Source organism: Guillardia theta, assembly GCF_000315625.1.
Source record: "Guillardia theta CCMP2712 unplaced genomic scaffold GUITHscaffold_33, whole genome shotgun sequence".
NCBI lineage: Eukaryota > Cryptophyceae > Pyrenomonadales > Geminigeraceae > Guillardia > Guillardia theta.
The window spans coordinates 316,234-333,575 of NW_005434641.1; the positions used below are offsets into that span (position 1 = coordinate 316,234).

At 55.6% G+C, this 17,342-nt stretch overlaps 7 protein-coding genes across 7 annotated transcripts in view; 3 read left to right on the plus strand and 4 right to left on the minus strand.

Moving 5' to 3' along the window:
• GUITHDRAFT_108293 (hypothetical protein) overlaps positions 1-531 on the plus strand; it is a gene marked incomplete at both ends in the record, with an annotated part of 1,601 nt that extends 1,070 nt beyond the window's left edge. The window contains 2 exons of the mRNA XM_005832768.1: positions 101-236; positions 279-531. Of these exons, the coding sequence (XP_005832825.1) occupies positions 101-236; positions 279-531 (389 nt within the window). The remainder of the gene's footprint in view (positions 1-100; positions 237-278) is intronic.
• Positions 532-580: 49 nt separating this feature from the next.
• GUITHDRAFT_108294 (hypothetical protein) lies at positions 581-5,958 on the minus strand (the record flags this gene model as incomplete). The annotated part of the gene is made up of 11 exons (XM_005832769.1): positions 581-749; positions 932-1,515; positions 1,808-1,849; positions 2,327-2,485; positions 2,598-2,642; positions 2,861-2,914; positions 3,182-3,340; positions 3,517-3,621; positions 3,713-3,790; positions 4,169-4,349; positions 4,394-5,958. The coding sequence occupies 11 exons, from the start codon at positions 5,956-5,958 to the stop codon at positions 581-583; spliced, it is 3,141 nt and encodes a 1,046-aa protein (XP_005832826.1).
• A 739-nt stretch (positions 5,959-6,697) lies between these two features.
• Positions 6,698-9,553, plus strand: GUITHDRAFT_138687 (hypothetical protein; the record flags this gene model as incomplete). Its single annotated transcript, XM_005832770.1, has 4 exons — positions 6,698-6,820; positions 6,867-7,580; positions 7,647-8,121; positions 8,175-9,553. The coding sequence occupies 4 exons, from the start codon at positions 6,698-6,700 to the stop codon at positions 9,551-9,553; spliced, it is 2,691 nt and encodes an 896-aa protein (XP_005832827.1).
• Positions 9,554-9,656: 103 nt separating this feature from the next.
• Positions 9,657-10,801, minus strand: GUITHDRAFT_159659 (hypothetical protein; the record flags this gene model as incomplete). The annotated part of the gene is made up of 8 exons (XM_005832866.1): positions 9,657-9,956; positions 10,019-10,108; positions 10,155-10,184; positions 10,230-10,271; positions 10,320-10,407; positions 10,460-10,612; positions 10,665-10,725; positions 10,777-10,801. The coding sequence occupies 8 exons, from the start codon at positions 10,799-10,801 to the stop codon at positions 9,657-9,659; spliced, it is 789 nt and encodes a 262-aa protein (XP_005832923.1).
• Positions 10,802-12,514: 1,713 nt separating this feature from the next.
• Positions 12,515-13,825, plus strand: GUITHDRAFT_152580 (hypothetical protein). Its single transcript, XM_005832771.1, has one exon. The coding sequence runs from the start codon at positions 12,943-12,945 to the stop codon at positions 13,597-13,599; it is 657 nt and encodes a 218-aa protein (XP_005832828.1). The 5' UTR covers positions 12,515-12,942; the 3' UTR covers positions 13,600-13,825.
• Positions 13,807-14,937, minus strand: GUITHDRAFT_108298 (hypothetical protein; the record flags this gene model as incomplete). Its single annotated transcript, XM_005832772.1, has 1 exon — positions 13,807-14,937. The coding sequence occupies one exon, from the start codon at positions 14,935-14,937 to the stop codon at positions 13,807-13,809; it is 1,131 nt and encodes a 376-aa protein (XP_005832829.1).
• An 816-nt stretch (positions 14,938-15,753) lies between these two features.
• GUITHDRAFT_138690 (hypothetical protein) overlaps positions 15,754-17,342 on the minus strand; it is a gene marked incomplete at both ends in the record, with an annotated part of 8,749 nt that continues 7,160 nt past the window's right edge. The window contains 4 exons of the mRNA XM_005832773.1: positions 15,754-15,825; positions 15,929-16,000; positions 16,047-16,895; positions 17,086-17,289. Coding sequence (XP_005832830.1) covers positions 15,754-15,825; positions 15,929-16,000; positions 16,047-16,895; positions 17,086-17,289 — 1,197 coding nt within the window. The remainder of the gene's footprint in view (positions 15,826-15,928; positions 16,001-16,046; positions 16,896-17,085; positions 17,290-17,342) is intronic.

A 17,342-nucleotide genomic window follows, 5' to 3' on the forward strand; every position in this document is an offset into this window, starting at 1 on the left:
GAGGAGGGTGAGGATGGGAGGAATATCGACACGAAGGAGCAGGAGAGCAAAGTCGGAAACAAGGGAGGATCAGAAAATGCGACAAGACAAGTGTTGAAAGGGAAGGAGGAAGGTCAGCAGAATGGAGAAGCAGAGGGAGCAGACGAGGAGGAGGAGGAGGAGGAGGAGGAGGAGGAGGAGGTTGTGGAAGTGGACATCAACACTCTGCTCTCCATCGAGTCGGAGGAGGGACTGCCGTAAGTCGAGGCCCAGCTGGTGATTAGCTGACTGATCAGCAGGCGGTGGATCCTCGGTGAGGACGTGCTGGGCTGCTTCTCCGAGCTCCTACGATCGCGCATGGCCGAGCTGGAAGAGGGAGAAGGTTGGGAGGAGCTGAAGGGAGAGAGGACGGAGGAGAGGAAGGAGCTGGCGATGCAGCTGAGGGAGAACGAGCGGCTGCTGCTGCGAAGGGCGCAAGCATGGACAGAGAAAGCATTGGAGGAGCAGAGAGGGGAAGAGGAGGAGGAGGAGGAGGAGGAGGAGGAGAAATGAAATACAGACATGTATACAACAACAAGAGGAGGAGGAGGAGGTGGGGGGGCTAGTGAGCCTGCTGGAGGAGGTCGAGCTGCTCAAGTTTGCGGTCGAGGACGTTTTTCAGCTCCTCGAGGACCGCGTGCTGGCTGAGATTCTCAGCTCCGATGCCCCTTGAGACGTCGAACGGAAGGTCCGCAAAGAGAGAGATAAGCTGATGTACCTCCTCCCTCTCCCTACCTTGTGTCAAGTATCTCCTCCTCCTCCTCCTCCTCCTCCTCCATCACCGTCACCTCCTCCTCCTCCTCCTCCTCCTCCTCCTCCTCGCCCCCTCACTGCTTGTCCTCCCTCTTCTCCTTCATCTACCTCAACCTCCTCTCCGTCTTCCTCCCATGAGCACAGCGAGCAGCTCGTCAACCCAGTAGTATCTCCTGCTCCCGCTCCTGCTCCCGCTTCCGCTCCCGCTCTTCCTGCCGTCTCACTGTGCGCTCGGCGCAGCACCAAGTCGATCGCGTCCACTCGTCGTGCGATCCCACTCAGGCAGGACGACAACCCCCCGTCGAAACCCAGCTCGACCCCAGGAGCCCCCTTGGGACGAGGAAGCCCCTGCACTCTCCTTACGATCTCCTCTAGGACCAGGACCGTCTCCTCCGCCGCGCTCAAAGTTCGCTCCTCCTCCTGCTCCCTCAACCACAGACGGACATGCGACAGCTCCGCCTCCTCCTCCCACCACAGACGCACGTGCGGCAGCCCTCTCGTGGTAGCGGAGAGGACGGAGCGGAGCATGAAGATTTCCTCCTCCTTTCCCCGCAGCTCTGTCGTGCTGTAGTCTACCAGCTTCGCCAGCCGCTCGAAGGAAGCAGCAAGTCTGTCTCGGTCCTCGCTGAGAAACCTCGCGTCCTCTCGCAGCTCTCCCGCCAACTCTCCCAGCGCCGACATCAGCTCGTTCATGTCCGACAGGCAGGAGGCAGCTGCTGAGCATGCACTCGTCCTCCTCCGTTCCTGCGATGCGCGTGAGCGGGGAGAGCGAGGAGGAGCACGGAAGCTCAAAGGGAGCGAGGAGGGGGGGGATAGAAGAAGAGGAAGAGAAGGAGGTGAGGACAAGATCGAAGAAAGGAAGGAAAAGGAGATAGAAGGAGAAGGGGGAGGATCAAGAAGAGGAAGGAGGAGGAGGACAGGGAGATAGAAGGAGGTGGAGAGGAAGGAGAAGGAGGAAGGAAAGAGGAGGAGGGAGGAGGAAGGAAGGAAAGAGGAGGAGGGAGGAGGAGGGAACCTCAAGCTGCAGGACAAGAACCCGATAGGAGAGAGAGGAGAGCTCGTTGCGGAGGCTCTCAATCTGCAGCTCAACTTCAGCTGGTCAGCAGGTGGAGGAGGATAGAGGATTAGCATCTGAGCAGGAAGACGATCAAGGTCGCTCTTCCTGCCCTGACTCGCTCCCCCGCCTCCTCCTCCTCGTTGCCTCTGCTAGCCGGACAGCAGCAGAGGCTGCGGTCTGATCGCTGAGCTGAGACAAGGTAGAGAGCACAAGATTCAAACAACCAGAGGAGAGGGGGATTAGATGCGCGAGAGAAGGAGGGAGAGGATGCGGATAAGGAAAAGAAGGGGAGGAGGAAGGGCAAAGGGGAACATGATTGAAAGGCGGAAAGAAATTGAACAGAGACGATTTAGAAGAGGAAGGGAGGAGGAAGAAGGGAGGAGAGAGAGGGAGGAGGGGAGAGGGAGGAGGGGAGAGGGAGGAGGGAGGAGGGAGGAGGGAGGAGGGAGGAGGGAGGAGGGGGAGATGGGAAGGAGGGAGGGAGGGGGGAGGTCGTACCTGGAGCAGGAGAAGTTTGCTCTGCTTCCGCTCTGCTTGCAACTCTTGAGTTCGAACTCTCTCAGACGAAATCGCAAGCGCCGCCTTGTCCTCCAGCATCTCCTTCCTTCTCTGCTCCCTCCTCTGCTCCTCCTGCTGCGCCCTCAACCCCCACAGCTCCTGCGGACCCCGTCACGTCATGTCTCCCCCTCCCCCCTCGTCTTCTTCCATTCTCCTTCCCATCCCTCCGCGCCCTTCCATTCTCCCTCCCTCCGCTCCTCGATTGCTCCACCGATTCTGCAGCGTCCAGTTTCTTCTGCGTGTCATCCAGGCGCTCCTGTTGAAACCTCAGGAGAGGAAGCGGAGGAAATCAGCAGCAGCAGCAGCAGAAGAAGAAGAAGAAGAAGATGAAGATGAAGATGAAGGAGGAGGAGGAGAAGGAGAATGAGAAGAGGGAGGGGGGGGGGAGGGAGGATGGGTGCAAGTTTAGACAGGTAGTGCGGAAGAAGAGGAAAGGGATGAAGGATGAATCAAGCAGCGAAAGAAGGAAAAGACCTGTAGCGAGTCTCGCTGCCTTGCAATCTTGCTGAGAGTTGACAACTTGCGCTCCTGTGAAAAGAGATGAAAAGAATCCAGAGAGTTGATCAATCGAAGTGATCATTGTCTCTAGCTCTACCATCACCATCATTACTATCATCATCATCATCATCATCATCATCATCATCATCATCATCATCATCATCATCATCATCATCATCATCATCATCATCATCATCATCATCAGCATCATCATCTCCATCATCATCATCATTTCCATCATCATCATCATCATCATCATCATCATCATCATCATCATCATCTCAATCGGTTCATCACCAAGGATCTGCACTGGGATCGCAGCTGAGAGTTCTCCTCTTCCATCTTCTGCAGTGCTGCCCCCATGCTCCGCAGGCTTCGCTCGAGCGTTCGCTGCTCTCGTCCTTGCCGCGAGCTGTCTCTGCCTTGCTGATCGGGTCGATCCAGGAGAGGCGAATCCTGCCAGAGGAGGCGAGTCAACGAAGACAAGAGCGAAAGGAGGAAGCGAGGGAGGAGGAAGCGAGGGAAAGGAGGAGAGAAGGCGAGGAGAGAGACGGAGACGAGAGAGGGGAGGGGAGGGGCAGGAGAAGGGGAGGGAAAGGTTGAAGAGTGGTGGGAGGGAGGGAGGGGCTTACAAAGGTTTTTCTTCGCAGCTCCTGCTCCAGCTTGTGCTTCTCTCTCTCGAGCTCTTTCACCCTCCCAAGGAGCGACGACTCTATGTCCGGGGAAGCAGCCCCGACCTATCGCAAGTCACTCGCTCCCTCGCTCCCTCGCTCCCTCGTTCTCTCTCTCTCGCTCTCTCCCTCCCTCCCTCCAGGGGTTCCCTGCTACCTGTCGTGCATGCTTGGAGGGGATCGCACTGAAGTCTTGGGATGAAGGAGGGTGTGTCATGCCTCCAAAGTCTTCATCCTGCAGCAACCAAGAAAGAGAAGACAAGGCAAGGAATCAGTTGTGCTGTACCCACAACATCAGGTGTGGGAAGCAGAGTAGCAGAATCAGAGAGGAGATGGGAAGAGCAGCAGAGAGGAGGAGCAGAGAGGAGGAGAGCAGGAGCAGGAGCAGGAGCAGGAGCAGGAGCAGGAGCAGGAGCAGGAGCAGGAGGGAGTAGCTGGTGGGAATTCGAAGATCAGGGTGGAGGAAACAAGAGCATATTGAGGTCTTCACATTCAATCCGTCAGCGCAGGAGATCGTTTGCTGCATTAGTCCCTTCCCCCAGTCCTCCTCCTCCTGCTCCACAGACAAGCCATGCTCCAATGAAGGATCTCGGCCGCTGGTCCACATTCTCACTAGCCTCATCCTCCGTGATCGCTCGAGAACAAACGACTTGCTCCTCCTCACACACCCCGACAGCGCGCCGAGCGTGTCCTGCATCACGCTGGCGTCCTGGCAGGCGAGGGTGAGTTCCATGTTCCAGCAGTCGCTCCACGCCTGCAGCCACCGCAAGGAGCAGCCGTCTACTCCCTCCTCTCTGCTCGCACGTCAGCACACCCGAAGCCTCTCTGCTGTGTTCACCTGAGTCCGCGCAGGATGCTGCCAGCCTCCCTCTCGGAACAGGAGGAGCTGGGCTCCTCGGACGCGAGGAGGAGAGAGACTTTCAGCTGGAGCGGCTCAAGGAAGGAGCTGGAGGAGACCGGGTTCCTCGCAGCAGAGGACTCGTCGGGGGACGCTGCCCGTACCCTCCTCTCATGCAGCGCCTTCTCCAACGTCTCGTTGGCCCTCCTGAGGCCTTCAGCCTGCCGTTCCATCTCCTCCCGATCCCTCGCGTGCGATCCTCGTAGCTCGTCCACCTCCTGCTGGTGCTGCAGCAACAGCTCCTCCACGTGCTTCTTTTGCGAGCTCTTCATACTCTCCCACAGGCCCCGGAGGTCCTTCACCTCGTGCAGCAACTCCTTCGCCTCCTCCTCAGCTCTCCTCCTCTCCCGTTGCGACTCCTCCAGCTGCTGCTCGACTGCCGACAACTTCTTCGTCAGATCAGCTGCGACATCCGAGTGAGACTTGAGCAGGTTCTCTTCCTTCAACCTCCCTTTCTTCACAGCGGCCTCGAGCTCCTCAACCCTCCCCCTCTGTTCCTGTAGCTGCTCTTCCTGCTGCTGCTTCGCGCGTTTGAGCGACTCGTTCTCCATCCTCTGCTTGCTGATCGTCTGCAGACTCTCCTGATACTCCTCTTGCAGATTCCGAACAACATGCCGCAGGTTTGTAGTGACTTCTTGCTCTTTCAGCAGCTGGTTGACTACCTCACTGCTGGCGCTCACCGAGTCCCTCAGCAAGGCCTCGGTTGACCTCAGGCGCTGCTCCAGGTCCTTAAGGTCTGCCGACAGCGAAGCTCTTGACTCCTCCACTTCCCTCACCAACTCCGACAGCTCCTTCATCTTCTCCACCACTTGCCCGTCCACGAGCCCTTGGCACAGCTCCTTCGCCTTGGCTTTCATGTCCTCGCTCTCGCTCCTCTCCCTCGTCATCGACGCCAACAGCTTCCTCGTTCCCCTCTGAGTGACGTCCAGCACATCAGCTACCCCGTTCAGCGAAGTCTCGATCTCCGAGAGCATCCTGTCCTGGTCACCCTCCCGCTCCTCCTTCACCCTGTGTTCCTCCTTGAACTTCACGATATCATCCTTCAGCCACCCAACCTCGTTCCTCAGCTTCTGGAACGCTGCCTCCCTCTGACTCTTCTTGTCGAAAGCATCCTGCAGCCATCCTTGAAAAACTTCGCCGTAGCCGCCCGTCACGTTCTCTGCCATGAAAGCAGCCAGCTTCGAGGAGACCTCCGAGGAGATCGGAACCTCGCAGCAGTTGGCGATGTAGATGAGCAGAGCGATCTCATCGTTCTTGGCTCTCAGCTGCTGGTCTACATCCCATTGCTGGCTCGGAGTGTGAAACCTTGTGTTCACCACTCGCTCGGTAGCTCTTCTGAAGTCGGAGTAACTCTCATACGCTGAGCTCCTATCCTGCGCGTCCATGGACCTCAGCATGGACGAGAACATGGAGTGCGCATCAACGCTCTGCGACGGCTCATCTGGAGTTCCTTCCCCAGCCGCAGAACCTGCAGCACTTTGCGGGGAGGAGAGAATTCGTGGCATCACGACGGAGGATGCAGAGAAATGCAAACAGAACTGCGAAGGGAGCGGCTCATCGTGCCCTCATGAGTGGATCTGCATACAAGGACAAAGTCAGACGGTCTCTTCTCCCCTCCCTCACATCACCTTCAGCCCTCCCCCCCCTTCCCTCCTCGCCCCCCTCTCCCCCTCCCACACACCTTGCTCCATTCCCGTCCATTCCCCGCCACTCGCCCGTTAAAGTGCAATATCGGAGTGTAACGGTCTGTAACGCTGTAACGTGTAATAACGGCGGGGTCCATAACCGTCCAGACACCGTTGAAATTTAAAAATTTGAAGGAGGGGGAGGGCAGAGGGAGCAGGGAACATGGAGGCAAAGTGGAAGAGGGAGGAGGCGAGGGCGGCGTGAGGGCTGGTTGATGGTAGAACAGTGATGAAACAATGGACAGGGAAACTGAAGTGATGTGATGTGGAAGAGGAGGGTGGGAAAGAAAAGATTTGCGTGAGGGAGAGCAAGCAGTTTGTGTAAGTTTAAGGCAAGGAGGTTGTGAGAACGGAGCAGTTGATATCCGAAGTGATCTGATGAGCGACAAACTACAGGAAGCAACCAGATCTACCGAGATTGCTCAGGAACAGAGGGCATGACAGTCATTCAATCTAGCATACGAGCAGAATATTTTGTTGGGAGAGCTTCCACTCTTCCACTGCTCTAAGCCAATGTTTGTTATCTGACTGATCATCACCATCAGGCGAACCAATCATCATGCCAGGAACGCCGCGCAGGCCGCGTTCTTCCCCAGGAAGGACGCGAAGGTCTATATCGAACAAGGAAAACGAACCGCTGCCACCTCCCGAGTCGCCAGGGGTCATGGTCACCAAAGAGAAGGTCCATGACATCAAGTTGACGGCAAGTGAGACTGACTGACCCGCAGAGGGCATCCCGCGTCACCAGCAGATTCTCCGTGCTCAAGGTGCTGGGGACCACTGAGTCGGAGATATCTCCATGCCAGGACAAGGCCAACGACATCGCCAAGAAGAGAAGAACTTCTCGTGTGAGCTTCGGAAACATCCAAACAACCATCTTCCAGAAGGACTCTGAGTTCGGCAACAACTCTCCTTCCCCTGGCTCCTCCGGGAAAGCATCACAGCCTACTAACCTCTCCACTCTCCCTGACGACACCGTCTTCGGCTCACCTGCCGTGTCGGTTGCTGGCAGCGAAGCCATGGAGATCACTGGCACAGTGCTGCAGCCGCTCCCTTCCCTGCCCAACATGTCGGATCAGGACGATGGCAGCTTTGCTTCCTTTGGGGATGGCACGCAAGAGCAACCTCAGTTCGGTCAGCCGGTCTCCCTGTCGGACTTGGTTGAGGAGGATGAACGTTGCTGGGAGAATCAAAGCAGGCAGAAGAAGCCATCAGGCCAGCTCGAGTTCATGAAGGACAGGCCTGCAGCTGAGGACAAGAACGCTGACCTGACCGACCATGACCTGACTGCAGACATTCCTGACCCTGGTAACCGGACCCGAGCTCTTGCGGATCACACCGGCGCGTTCATGAGCGGAAACACTGGTGTCTTCCGTGATCAGACGTGCATGGGTATGGAGATCACAGCAGCTTACGGAGGCATCGTCTCTCAACGCCCCGAGGTAGCCTCCCACTCAACCTCCTCTACCTGCTCTCTCCTGCACCCGCTCGGACTGACGTTTCTTCAGCCCTCCATGAACAACGACGTCACCTGCACTGAAGGCATGGAGTTCACTAACGCATACGGCGGGATCGTCGCTGCCAACGCCATGCAGGACAAGCCAGTGGAGAGCCGCCAGTCTGCCATCAGCGAGGAGATCAGCGGGACCCTCTCGAAGCTGCGCGAGGCTGAGATGGCAGATCATGATGATGGAGAGGAGGAAGAGCCGCATGATGCCGTGGCGATGGAGATGACGGGGACCTTCGGGAAGATCCTGAGCGCCATCAGCACTAACCCAGCAGACGAGGAGGAGGAGGCGACTGACTCTCAAGGAGCGGAGGTGTGGGGCAACAAGACCTTCACAGACGGGGAGGTGACGATGTTCACTCCTCTCTCCCGCATCAAATCCCTCGGCACTCGTCGGGCGTCTCGCTCCAGCATGGCCCCAGAAGCCCGCGAGCTCGTGTCTCAGTACGGGAAGATGGAACAAGACAACGTGGCTGGTAAGGCACCCTTGACGGTGCTGGCTCGTGCTCGGTTGACGTGGGTCCTGCAGGTGATGTAGCAGAGAACGGCAGGAGGATGAGCGTGAGACCCAAGGACAGCGGTATCACGCTCGACTCGTTCCTCGACGAGATCGGGATCCGCTTCCTCACCAATGCCAAGGCCTCGAAGCGCAAGTCGTCAGTCTGCCCGCCCCTCCGGCTGGTGCCAGGAGAGATGACGGAGGTTGACAAGCTCAACGAGGTGCTGGTGAGCGAGACGGAGCTGGGGCAGCTCCGGAACAACAGCTCGAGGCTTCGATCTATGTACGAGAAGCTCAAGGAGGACATGGTGGAGCTGGAGGAGGCGATCAACCGACACAACCCTGAATGCTTCGCGCTGCCGTTCGGGGAGGATCAAGAGGTGACGATGAACTTTCAAAAGCAAATGAAGCTGCTCAAGAAGTTCTGCCGCGCCAAGGCTGAGAGCCGCTGGATGGAGTGGCGGGAGAGTGCGCAGCAGCAAGTCGAGGACGCCTTGCAGCGGGTGAAGGATGCGGTGCTGGAGGACGGAGCCATGATCGATCAGAAGATGGTCGAGCTCGCCGAGGAGCGAGTCCGCGTGCTGCAGGAGAAATCTTCCATCGCCACAGAGGGTCTTCGAGCTCAGCTGACGAGCATGGCGGAGGCTGAGGCTGAGCAGAGCTTCGTGGTCGGTGCCTTCCGTAAGCAGGTTGAGGACCTCGAGAGCCAGCGGCAGCAGCTGGAGGAAACCATCGAGAGCATCAAGGAGGAGGCGGCCAAGGTCAGCGTGAACCCCAACGACTCCATGCTGGTCGAGCTCGAGGGCATCGGGGAGGAGGACGTGGCCAGGCTGAGCCTCGAGCATGCTGCCACCCAGGGCCTCGTTCCATGGCGCCTCCTCCGCACGAGCACGGGGGGGCTCACCCTGCAGCTGGAGGGCGGCTGGACTCTCAACGTTCAGCTGGGCAAGTCGGGGGTGGTCAGCTCCGTGCAGCTCGACCGCCAGGAGCCGCCGACTGAGTTCGAGCGAGCGTTGATGGAGCAGGCGGACCTGCACGGCCTGCTGAGGAGCTGCAGGAAGGCGAGCGAGCTGGGGGATGTGCTGCAGGAGTTGTCCTTCCGCATCGGACGGGTCGTGACGCTCAGCCAGGAGCTCGACAAGCTCTCGCGCATGTGCTTCGTGCAGAGGAGGGTGGACGGCGATGGGGCTCCGGAGCTCTTCACCACCGTCGCTAACCCCGAGCTGGGCTACAAGCTGGGCCTTACGTGGAAGATGTCGTGGCACTACCCTGCTGGGAGGATGCCGCTCTCCATGGAAGTCCTGTCGGGTAGCGCCGATGAAGAGCAGATCCTGGATGTCACGAGCAGGCACAGCTGCGGCCCCCTCCGCCTGACGAGGATCCTGCGAGAACTATCAGGGAGCGGCTGAGATGACGCGAAGAGCTCCTGGACTGACTTGTGTTTTTAACTGCGTTCAATGAATCATCGCTAATGAACTATTTACATGCCCAACGAGAGTGGTTGCTTCTGTCTCAAAGAATAGAACAAAATCGCTTCTTCTTGCCTCCCGTTCGTTGTTTGATGTCGTGGATTTGAATCACATCCTTTTTGTCTGCTTTCCTCTGTCTCTCTTTCTCCTTGACACTCTCATTCACTTTCTCAACCGTCTCCGTCTTCTTGCTGTCAGTGTTTGCTTTCACGGGTTTGGAACTCGCACTTGCACTCGTGCTCGTATTTGCCTTGTTGGTAGACATCTCCTCAATACTGGCAAGGCCGCTTTCACCGCCGTTCTGCTCATTCTTCACATACTGTTCACCAAGGTATTCGAAGACCTGCCGAAATGTCAAATACGACATCACGTGTCATTGTCTTTGTGACGTTGACAATTTCTCACTTTGTCAACATTCAAGTTTTCACTGACGCATGTTCTGTACAACTTGAGCTTGAGCTTCTTCGACAGGTTCTCGACTTCCTCCGGGCTAACCTGTACCACAGGTTATCTCCGTCGGTCTTACAGAGGCAGCACGTACAACTGATTGATCGATCAAGTCCACTTTGTTCTATCGAAAACCGTCAAAGCTGTGAGATTCAGCAGGGAGGAGCACCTGGACCAACACCATTGGGATCTGGCCGACCTCTGCTTCAACCTGCAGTGACCGCATGGGTGATCGCATGGTTCCTGAGAGAAGCCGCACCTTTGACTTCCATTTCTCCACAGCCTCAAAGCTGTCTCTATCCACCGTCGAGAAAGCCACCACGCACCCGTTGGCGTTGCGGTAATACCTGGGGGGAACAATCAACTGAAACATTCCCGTCAAGAGCCTGTAGAGCTTACGATCGAGTGATGGCGTCGAACTCTTCTTGTCCTGCTGTATCCCACACCATGAATGTAATGTTCTGCGCTACACTGTCGATGTATTTCTCTTTCTCGAGGAAGTCAACTCCAATCGTCTTCTTGTAAGTATCCGTGTATTCTCCTTTGCAGAACCTGCCCGGAGTCGAACTTCACTAACAAGGTCATAAACAAAGTCAATTTCAACCTTCTGATCATGCTGGACTTTCCCACTCCACCATTTCCCACCACAATTATCTTGATAGTGGCTGAAGGACAAGCTTCAGTATGATCAACGTCTTGTCAAAGACGAAGCTGACTTTCAAAATCTTCAACAATCGCCATGATTGCTATCCACTTTCTCCTCCGAGTATCGGGGGAAAATTTGTTGCAACCTGATACAAGCAAACCTCGTTCTGATGCCTGTCAGGAAAAGTAGTTGAGTGAGTCAGCAACTCGGATCTCTTTTCTTTTCTTTACCTGCCCTTCAATCTAGAAATTTTCCATCATTCTGTTACGCCGAACACGCAGGCTGCAAGCTGTAAGACCAACAGAAGTCAGCAAGTCATCGCCTTTGTACGGATCTGCATTCATCGCTTGGTTCAATTGAGAGCTCGTTTCCTACCCCGGGTCCCCATGTATAGTCAGACATTGAGATTTGAACTCTTCTCTTTTGATCCCCGGATACTCCTGGAATCGGGGAGCTACCATTTGATCTCAAACTCTCCTTAAGAGTTTGAGATCAAGCAGATCCCTTCGAGCTTCATTCTATCTCTGAACTTGTGCACAAGCACGGTTCTCTCAGAGTCTGACCAAGCACTCTATTCATGATCTTGTTGACATCAATATGTTACACCACACAAAACTTTGCAAGATTGCAGTGGTGCTGATACTGTCGTACAGAATGTCGTCGTTTCATCCACCACGCCACATGCTACTTTTCGTACCTCCATTTGTGACTTAAACTTTTCACCTGTCTCTTGATCTTCTGGCAGCATTTCTCCGCCGATCTTCCACAAGGTTATCCTCACTATAGCATTCATCTACGTCCTGCCTTCTTCAGCCATTCCTCTCTCCTCTCCTCTCCTCTCCCCTCTCCTCTCCACCCACTTCGACCATGGACACCTCAACGGTCCTCCATCCCCTCGCTCAAGGACCCCACCCACAGTCACCGCAAGCCACCCATGTCAAATTGACCCTACCGTGTCATTGTGACCACCCCATAGACATACTACCCTTGCTTTACACTATTAAATGGACCCGTTCTGATACCCCAGATTGCTGTGTGGCCAGACCCTGCCTCACTACCCCATCAACCTAATCTTCTACTACCCCACCCCGTATTCAACTTTTAAAGAACGTACGAACCCCCCTACCCCTCTTTCCCCAACACACACTTATAAAGTACCCGGTCCTCATCCTACACAAACACCCCACGATGTGCATTCATTCAACCACGACCCCCGTGATTTCAATATCCCCCGAAACAACGTTTGAAACACCGGTAATCACGGTGCACATGTACCCCCTATTCTCATAATCAAAAATGGGGGTATTTCTGGAACGGGTGGTGTAGCACTAAAGTTTCAAACCACCAAGGTGGGTCATATCACCCACCCAGGGGACCAAAGGAAAAAACAAGGATAAATGCAGGGTAGTCAATGTTATTTGGGATGGGGGGTAGTCAAACAATTTGCTTCTGTTCGAAACAAGGAAGCATTGTACCCACCCTATACTCTTCTCCCATTATGAAGTACCCCCCTTTTACCCTTTCAGTACCCCGCCTTTGAAGTTGAAATTGTTCTGCCAATATAGGTGGACCCCACCCTGTTCCTGTCAGCAAACCCCCACCCCCCTTTACGACCACACCATTCAGCCACCCTAGAAATAAATCATAGACCCACCATACTGAATAAGCTTCACATCAACTACCCCTTCATTTCCTTGATAAATCATATCACCCCTGGTGTGATTATTCAGCCTACGATGCCCCTACCCCTACATTTGTCTACCCCACCCCTGATTTTCATGCATCGGATCGTCGCTTCCCCCAGAAGCGGAAGACAGCTTACCCGCCTACCTGCCTCCCTCCTGTCTCCTCCTCCTCGGACTCGAATCACAACTTCCGTCCTCCTCCTCCTCCTCCTCCTCTCTCACCTCCTCCTCTCTATCTATCTATCTTTCTATCTATCTCATTCTCTGACCTCTGAATCCTCTTCCCGCAATCCTTCATTTCTCCCGTATCTCTTTGTCGTGGTTTTGTTCGTCGGGCCTTCTTGTTTCCTGTACTTGCTTGATCTCGAACCCACACTGACTGGTGATTTGTGGATTTTCCGCTCTTTTTCTATCTCGAAGATCGGGTTGAGTGGTTGCCACTTCTATTTTCCCTGGTCTAAACAACACTTGTTGAATCCGGATAACTTTTGCCCCCTTTTTGCTCGACTTCAATATCGAAGCTTGCTCCGCATTAACTCTTACGGTAGAAGATGATTGGCGGAGCGTACTTGGAAAAGTGTTGGCAGATCCTTGAATCTGGATCTATGAAAAAATATGCACGTCTCTTGGGAGTAACCAATGCTGTGCTCATGTTTGGGATACCGTTCCTTACGCTGATTATCGGAAGGACTCTAACCGCTTCAAACTTTGTCCTTCTTGTAGTTTTTGGCTTCTTTTGCGCAGTGCTGGAAATGCCTTTCTGCTGCAGCTGTGCGACATTCTGTCTCAAAATTCAAGAATTGTTTGCGCCAATCGAATCTCGTATGTGGCTAAAAGCTGTCTTTTATCTTGTGCTTGCAACGATACTCATCTCCTGTCAAGTTCATGTCAAGGGAGGCCCTGCTGGCTGGACGTTCGGTATACTCACAGCCATCAACGCCGTTCTGTACATCCTTGCCGTGTTTTACCCGGATCCAAATGAGGAGAAAGAGAATGATGCGGGAGAGGGAGTGTCACGTGACGAGGTTCGAAGCCACGACATTGAGCATGGAGCCTCTCCTGCTCTTCCGCCGCCGCCTCCTCCCAAGGAACAATCGCCCGTTGACCCCAACGCTGCTGGATCTGCGTTGAAGTCTGCCGTTATCAACCACGTGAAGGACAACCCCAAACTTATTCAGGAGGCGTTGAAAGCTGCTGGCAAGATATGATTTGATTCAGTAGTGTGACTGGCATAGCTGCGCATTCCGAGTGTAAACTAGCAATCATAACACTGAAGGCAGAAGAATGGGAGACTCGCATACAATCCCATGTCTGATAGTGTCGCAGTCGTGGAGCTGTAAATTGTCTCAAAACCTTAAATTCTTCTTAGTTTAGCAAAATTCCTTTGTTATGTAGCAAAAGACGTAAGAAGAAATCTAATAAATTTCCATCTCTAACTCTACCTCGTGTCTATCACGTTCTTCTCCCAGCTCGTCTTCCAGCTCACGCTCACTCAAGAGGGAGCTCCTCCTGGCCGATCGCAAATGCTTGACAGATAAGCTTTCCCACCTCCTCACGTTGGTTTTCCATCTGGTCGGAACCTCCTGGGGTACAATCGCATCCAGCAGCTCCCTCGGATCTATCAAGTCCTCCGGCTCCTCATTCAAATCCACATTCTTGGGGCAATGGTGGCTGACGAATCTCGGAACCTTGATGGTCCTTGCCTTGGCCCCCTTGCTTCTGTTCCATGGAGCTTGCGATGACATGCCTGGCATGAGCGCCGGGTCCTTCGCCGAGTACGTCTTGACCGTTGGCAGGTGCTCATCCTCAAGGCCCTTCAGCCTGCTCAACTCGTTCTGGTTCTCAGCACTCTTGATTGCTCGTCGTCTGTCATCGAGCCACGCTAGGGCTCGTTCACGTTTGGCCCAGATGCTGCTCTCGATGCCAAGACGTTTCGCGTTCTCGTTGTCCACTATCCCCAGATTGCTCATTATGTTTGAGATTTCCATCTCGTGGTACCTCCACGCGTTGTATTCAGCGTCCGCTCCCCGAACAGACCATGCATGCTTCGAAGGGATTGAGTCAAACTCCGTCAGGCTCAATGCGTTCTCTTTCAACACTAGAGCACAGTTTGTGCAAACAAGCCAACCCTGTTCGATGTCTAGGTATTTGTTGACTGCAGGATGGCTGCATGTATCCCATGAGAACAGTGGGTTGCCGTTCTTGTCTAGACTAGGGGTACAGCGTTCAAGGATGACATCCTTCATCTCACTGTGTGAATTCATCGCAGCATGGTCTGCAGCGTACAGGCCGTTCTTGTCCTTGTGCCATGCGTCACACTGCAAGTCCAGAAGAAGCTGAACCACCATGGCGTTGCCTCGCGCACAGGCTGCCATCAAAGGCGTAGTTCCATCCACCTCCCTCGCAAAGTTCATTGAGGCAAGAGTGAGACGATCAAGTATCGGCTCAAAGTCTCCCGTCTGGAATGCTGTGAAAATCGCCCAGTCCATGGAGGAGCTAGCCGGCAGGGGGCTCAGCGACTCGGGGTAGTATCTTTGCGGGCACATGATGAGGGCTGGCTCTTTCAACTTGTTGTAGTTGAGGAGAGTTCACCGACTCCTTCTTCTCTCCTCTCTCCTCTCTCCTCTCTCCTCTCTCCTCTCTCCTCTCTCCTCTCTCCTCTCTCCTCCTTCTCTTCACTCTCCTCCTCCCTTGTCTTTATCCACTAGGTTCCTCCTGCCATCCCGCGTGTAGGTTCTGTAACGACTTGAAACCACCACATCTGTCCAAGTTCAGCCGGGAACTTCCGAACTCAGTCACCGGTCACCTGTCACTGAGTCAGTTCAGAACTCCGGCCCGGGCGCCCGGCCGCCGTGGCAACCTGACGCATATCATCGTGACTCTCAGCCGCACGTCCCACCTGACTCCGTGGATCGCATGCCAGCTGCCTTGTTACAACTAAGATCGATATGATGTCTGTATTCAACTTTGGCACAGAACATCATGTCTAACAAACTTGAGCTCCGTCACCACCAAAGGTCTTTCTCGCCCGATGGACTGGCCGCGGGGGGGCGGGGGGGGCGCGGCACCTTGACTGATGAGCCCGGGCCTCTTGTGATCCGCGGGCCGGCCCGGCCACTGCCAGGAGGCCCGGGCCCGGGCCGGGCCGCGCTCAGCGGCTCGCCTTGTGAGCCTCGGAGGGGACGGACTAGGTATGATAGTATCGGGTGTGGGCCCGGCGGTACCCGGTACTACGAGGCTAGTAGCCGCCCAGTGTCAGTGGCCCAGAGTGACATGATAGGGCAGACGACGACGATCATCTTACTTGTACATGACTGTGACTGGTCTGCTAGTGTACATGACGGGCTACCCGGGTTACTTAGCTACTTCATACTGTCTTCCTCTCTGATCTTCTGCCCCAGCACGTCGGTGACCTGCGGGATCATGCTCGTGAGCTGCGGCAAGGGAGGCAGGAGGAAGAGGAGGAAGAGGAGGAAGCCTCCGACGAGGGAGGAGGGAGGAGGGAGGAGGGAGGAGGGAGGAGGGAGGAGGTACAACCTTAGGTAGAACTCGTTGGGACCTCCTTGGGATTTCCCAGTTGGAGGAGGAGGAGGATTTCTTGGACTGAGACTGGAGCATTACAGTCAGACTCTCGCGCTCCTCTCGTCTCCCTCACCTCAGAGTCCCCGAGCGACATGCCGAAGTAAGTCGCCACCATCTCAGTCTGTGTGCTCACCAACGACGCCGGCTCCTCCGCCGCCGGGTAGAGGGAGGAGCCGCCGGAGCGAGCGGCTGCTTCGGGGAACTCGTGGACGAACCTGGTGGTCTCCGTCCTGTAGGTATGGACGAACTTGACCGTCCCCGGCACCTGACGCGTGATAACTTCCGAGTAGGTAGTCGTGCGCGAGATCTCCCTCCTGTCCTCCTCTTCCTCCCTCTCGGGAGTCCTTGGGGACCTGGAGGGATCGAGGGGGTCGGGAGACAGGCGGCTGGGGGACCAGATGGACTGAGGCTTCTGCGCCTTTCCTGCTGCTAGCGTGATGTATGCTGTTGGCGGCCTGCTGCTCCCCTTGTCCTCCACCAGACTGTCTTGCGCTCGCACAGGGTCCAACATGGCGAGAGTGGCTTCGAACAAGGAGTTGTCGGGAGGAGGAGGAGGAGGCTTCCGTTCGAAAAGCTTCTTCGAATCGTTCACGTGCGAGCGGATGGAGTTCTGAACGCGTTGGATCTTTTTCCTCAGGACCAGCGCCCTCGCTCCCTGCACGTAGATTCTAAAGACGGCGATGCTGAGCAGGACAAACCCTCCTGCCGCCGCCAGGCTCGCTATCAAGGTCGTGGGGACCTTGGAGCTGGACGCGAGCTGGACAGAGCCGGTCGAGTTGGAGGGAGTCGTGGTGTTGCTCTGAACGCACATGATGAGGACGTCATCGCAGAGATGCCTTCCTCGCGAGTCGAAGGCGATGGGGATGCTGAGGAGGGCAATGCCGTCTCCGATCCCCGCTTTCTTCGTCAGAGTCAGGGTGAGCTGAGAGGGGAGGAGAAGGAATGAGGAGTAGAAGGTGAGAGGGGGATGTACAGTGGAAGTTGATGAGGAGGAACGAGGAGCAGGTGCAGGAGGCAGTGGCGTTTGAGCAGGAGGAGACGCAGGAGGAGGAGGAGGAGGAGGGGGAAGGAGGAGGAGAAGCAGGAGGAGAAGCAGGAGGACGTGGAGGTACCGTGAGGTCCTGGGCGAGGGAACCTGACTTGACTCCCTCCACGATCATCTGTGCAACTCGGAGGGCCTCGCGCTCGTACGGGACCAGCTGACGGAAAGTAACCCTGAGAGTCCCCGCCCTCCTCGCCATGTCGGAGAAAGAGTTGATCTGAAGCGTGTCCGGGGTGCTGTTGAAGCGATTGGTGACCACCCTCTTGAAGGTTTGCTGGAGGAATGACGTCAGCAAGGAGAAGGGGAAGGCGGAGAGTGATGGATGAA

Coding starts and splice junctions, on each gene's coding strand:
- GUITHDRAFT_152580 (XM_005832771.1), top strand. CDS start 12,943: ATGATTGGCGGAGCGTACTTGGAAAAGTGTTGGCAGATCCTTGAATCT.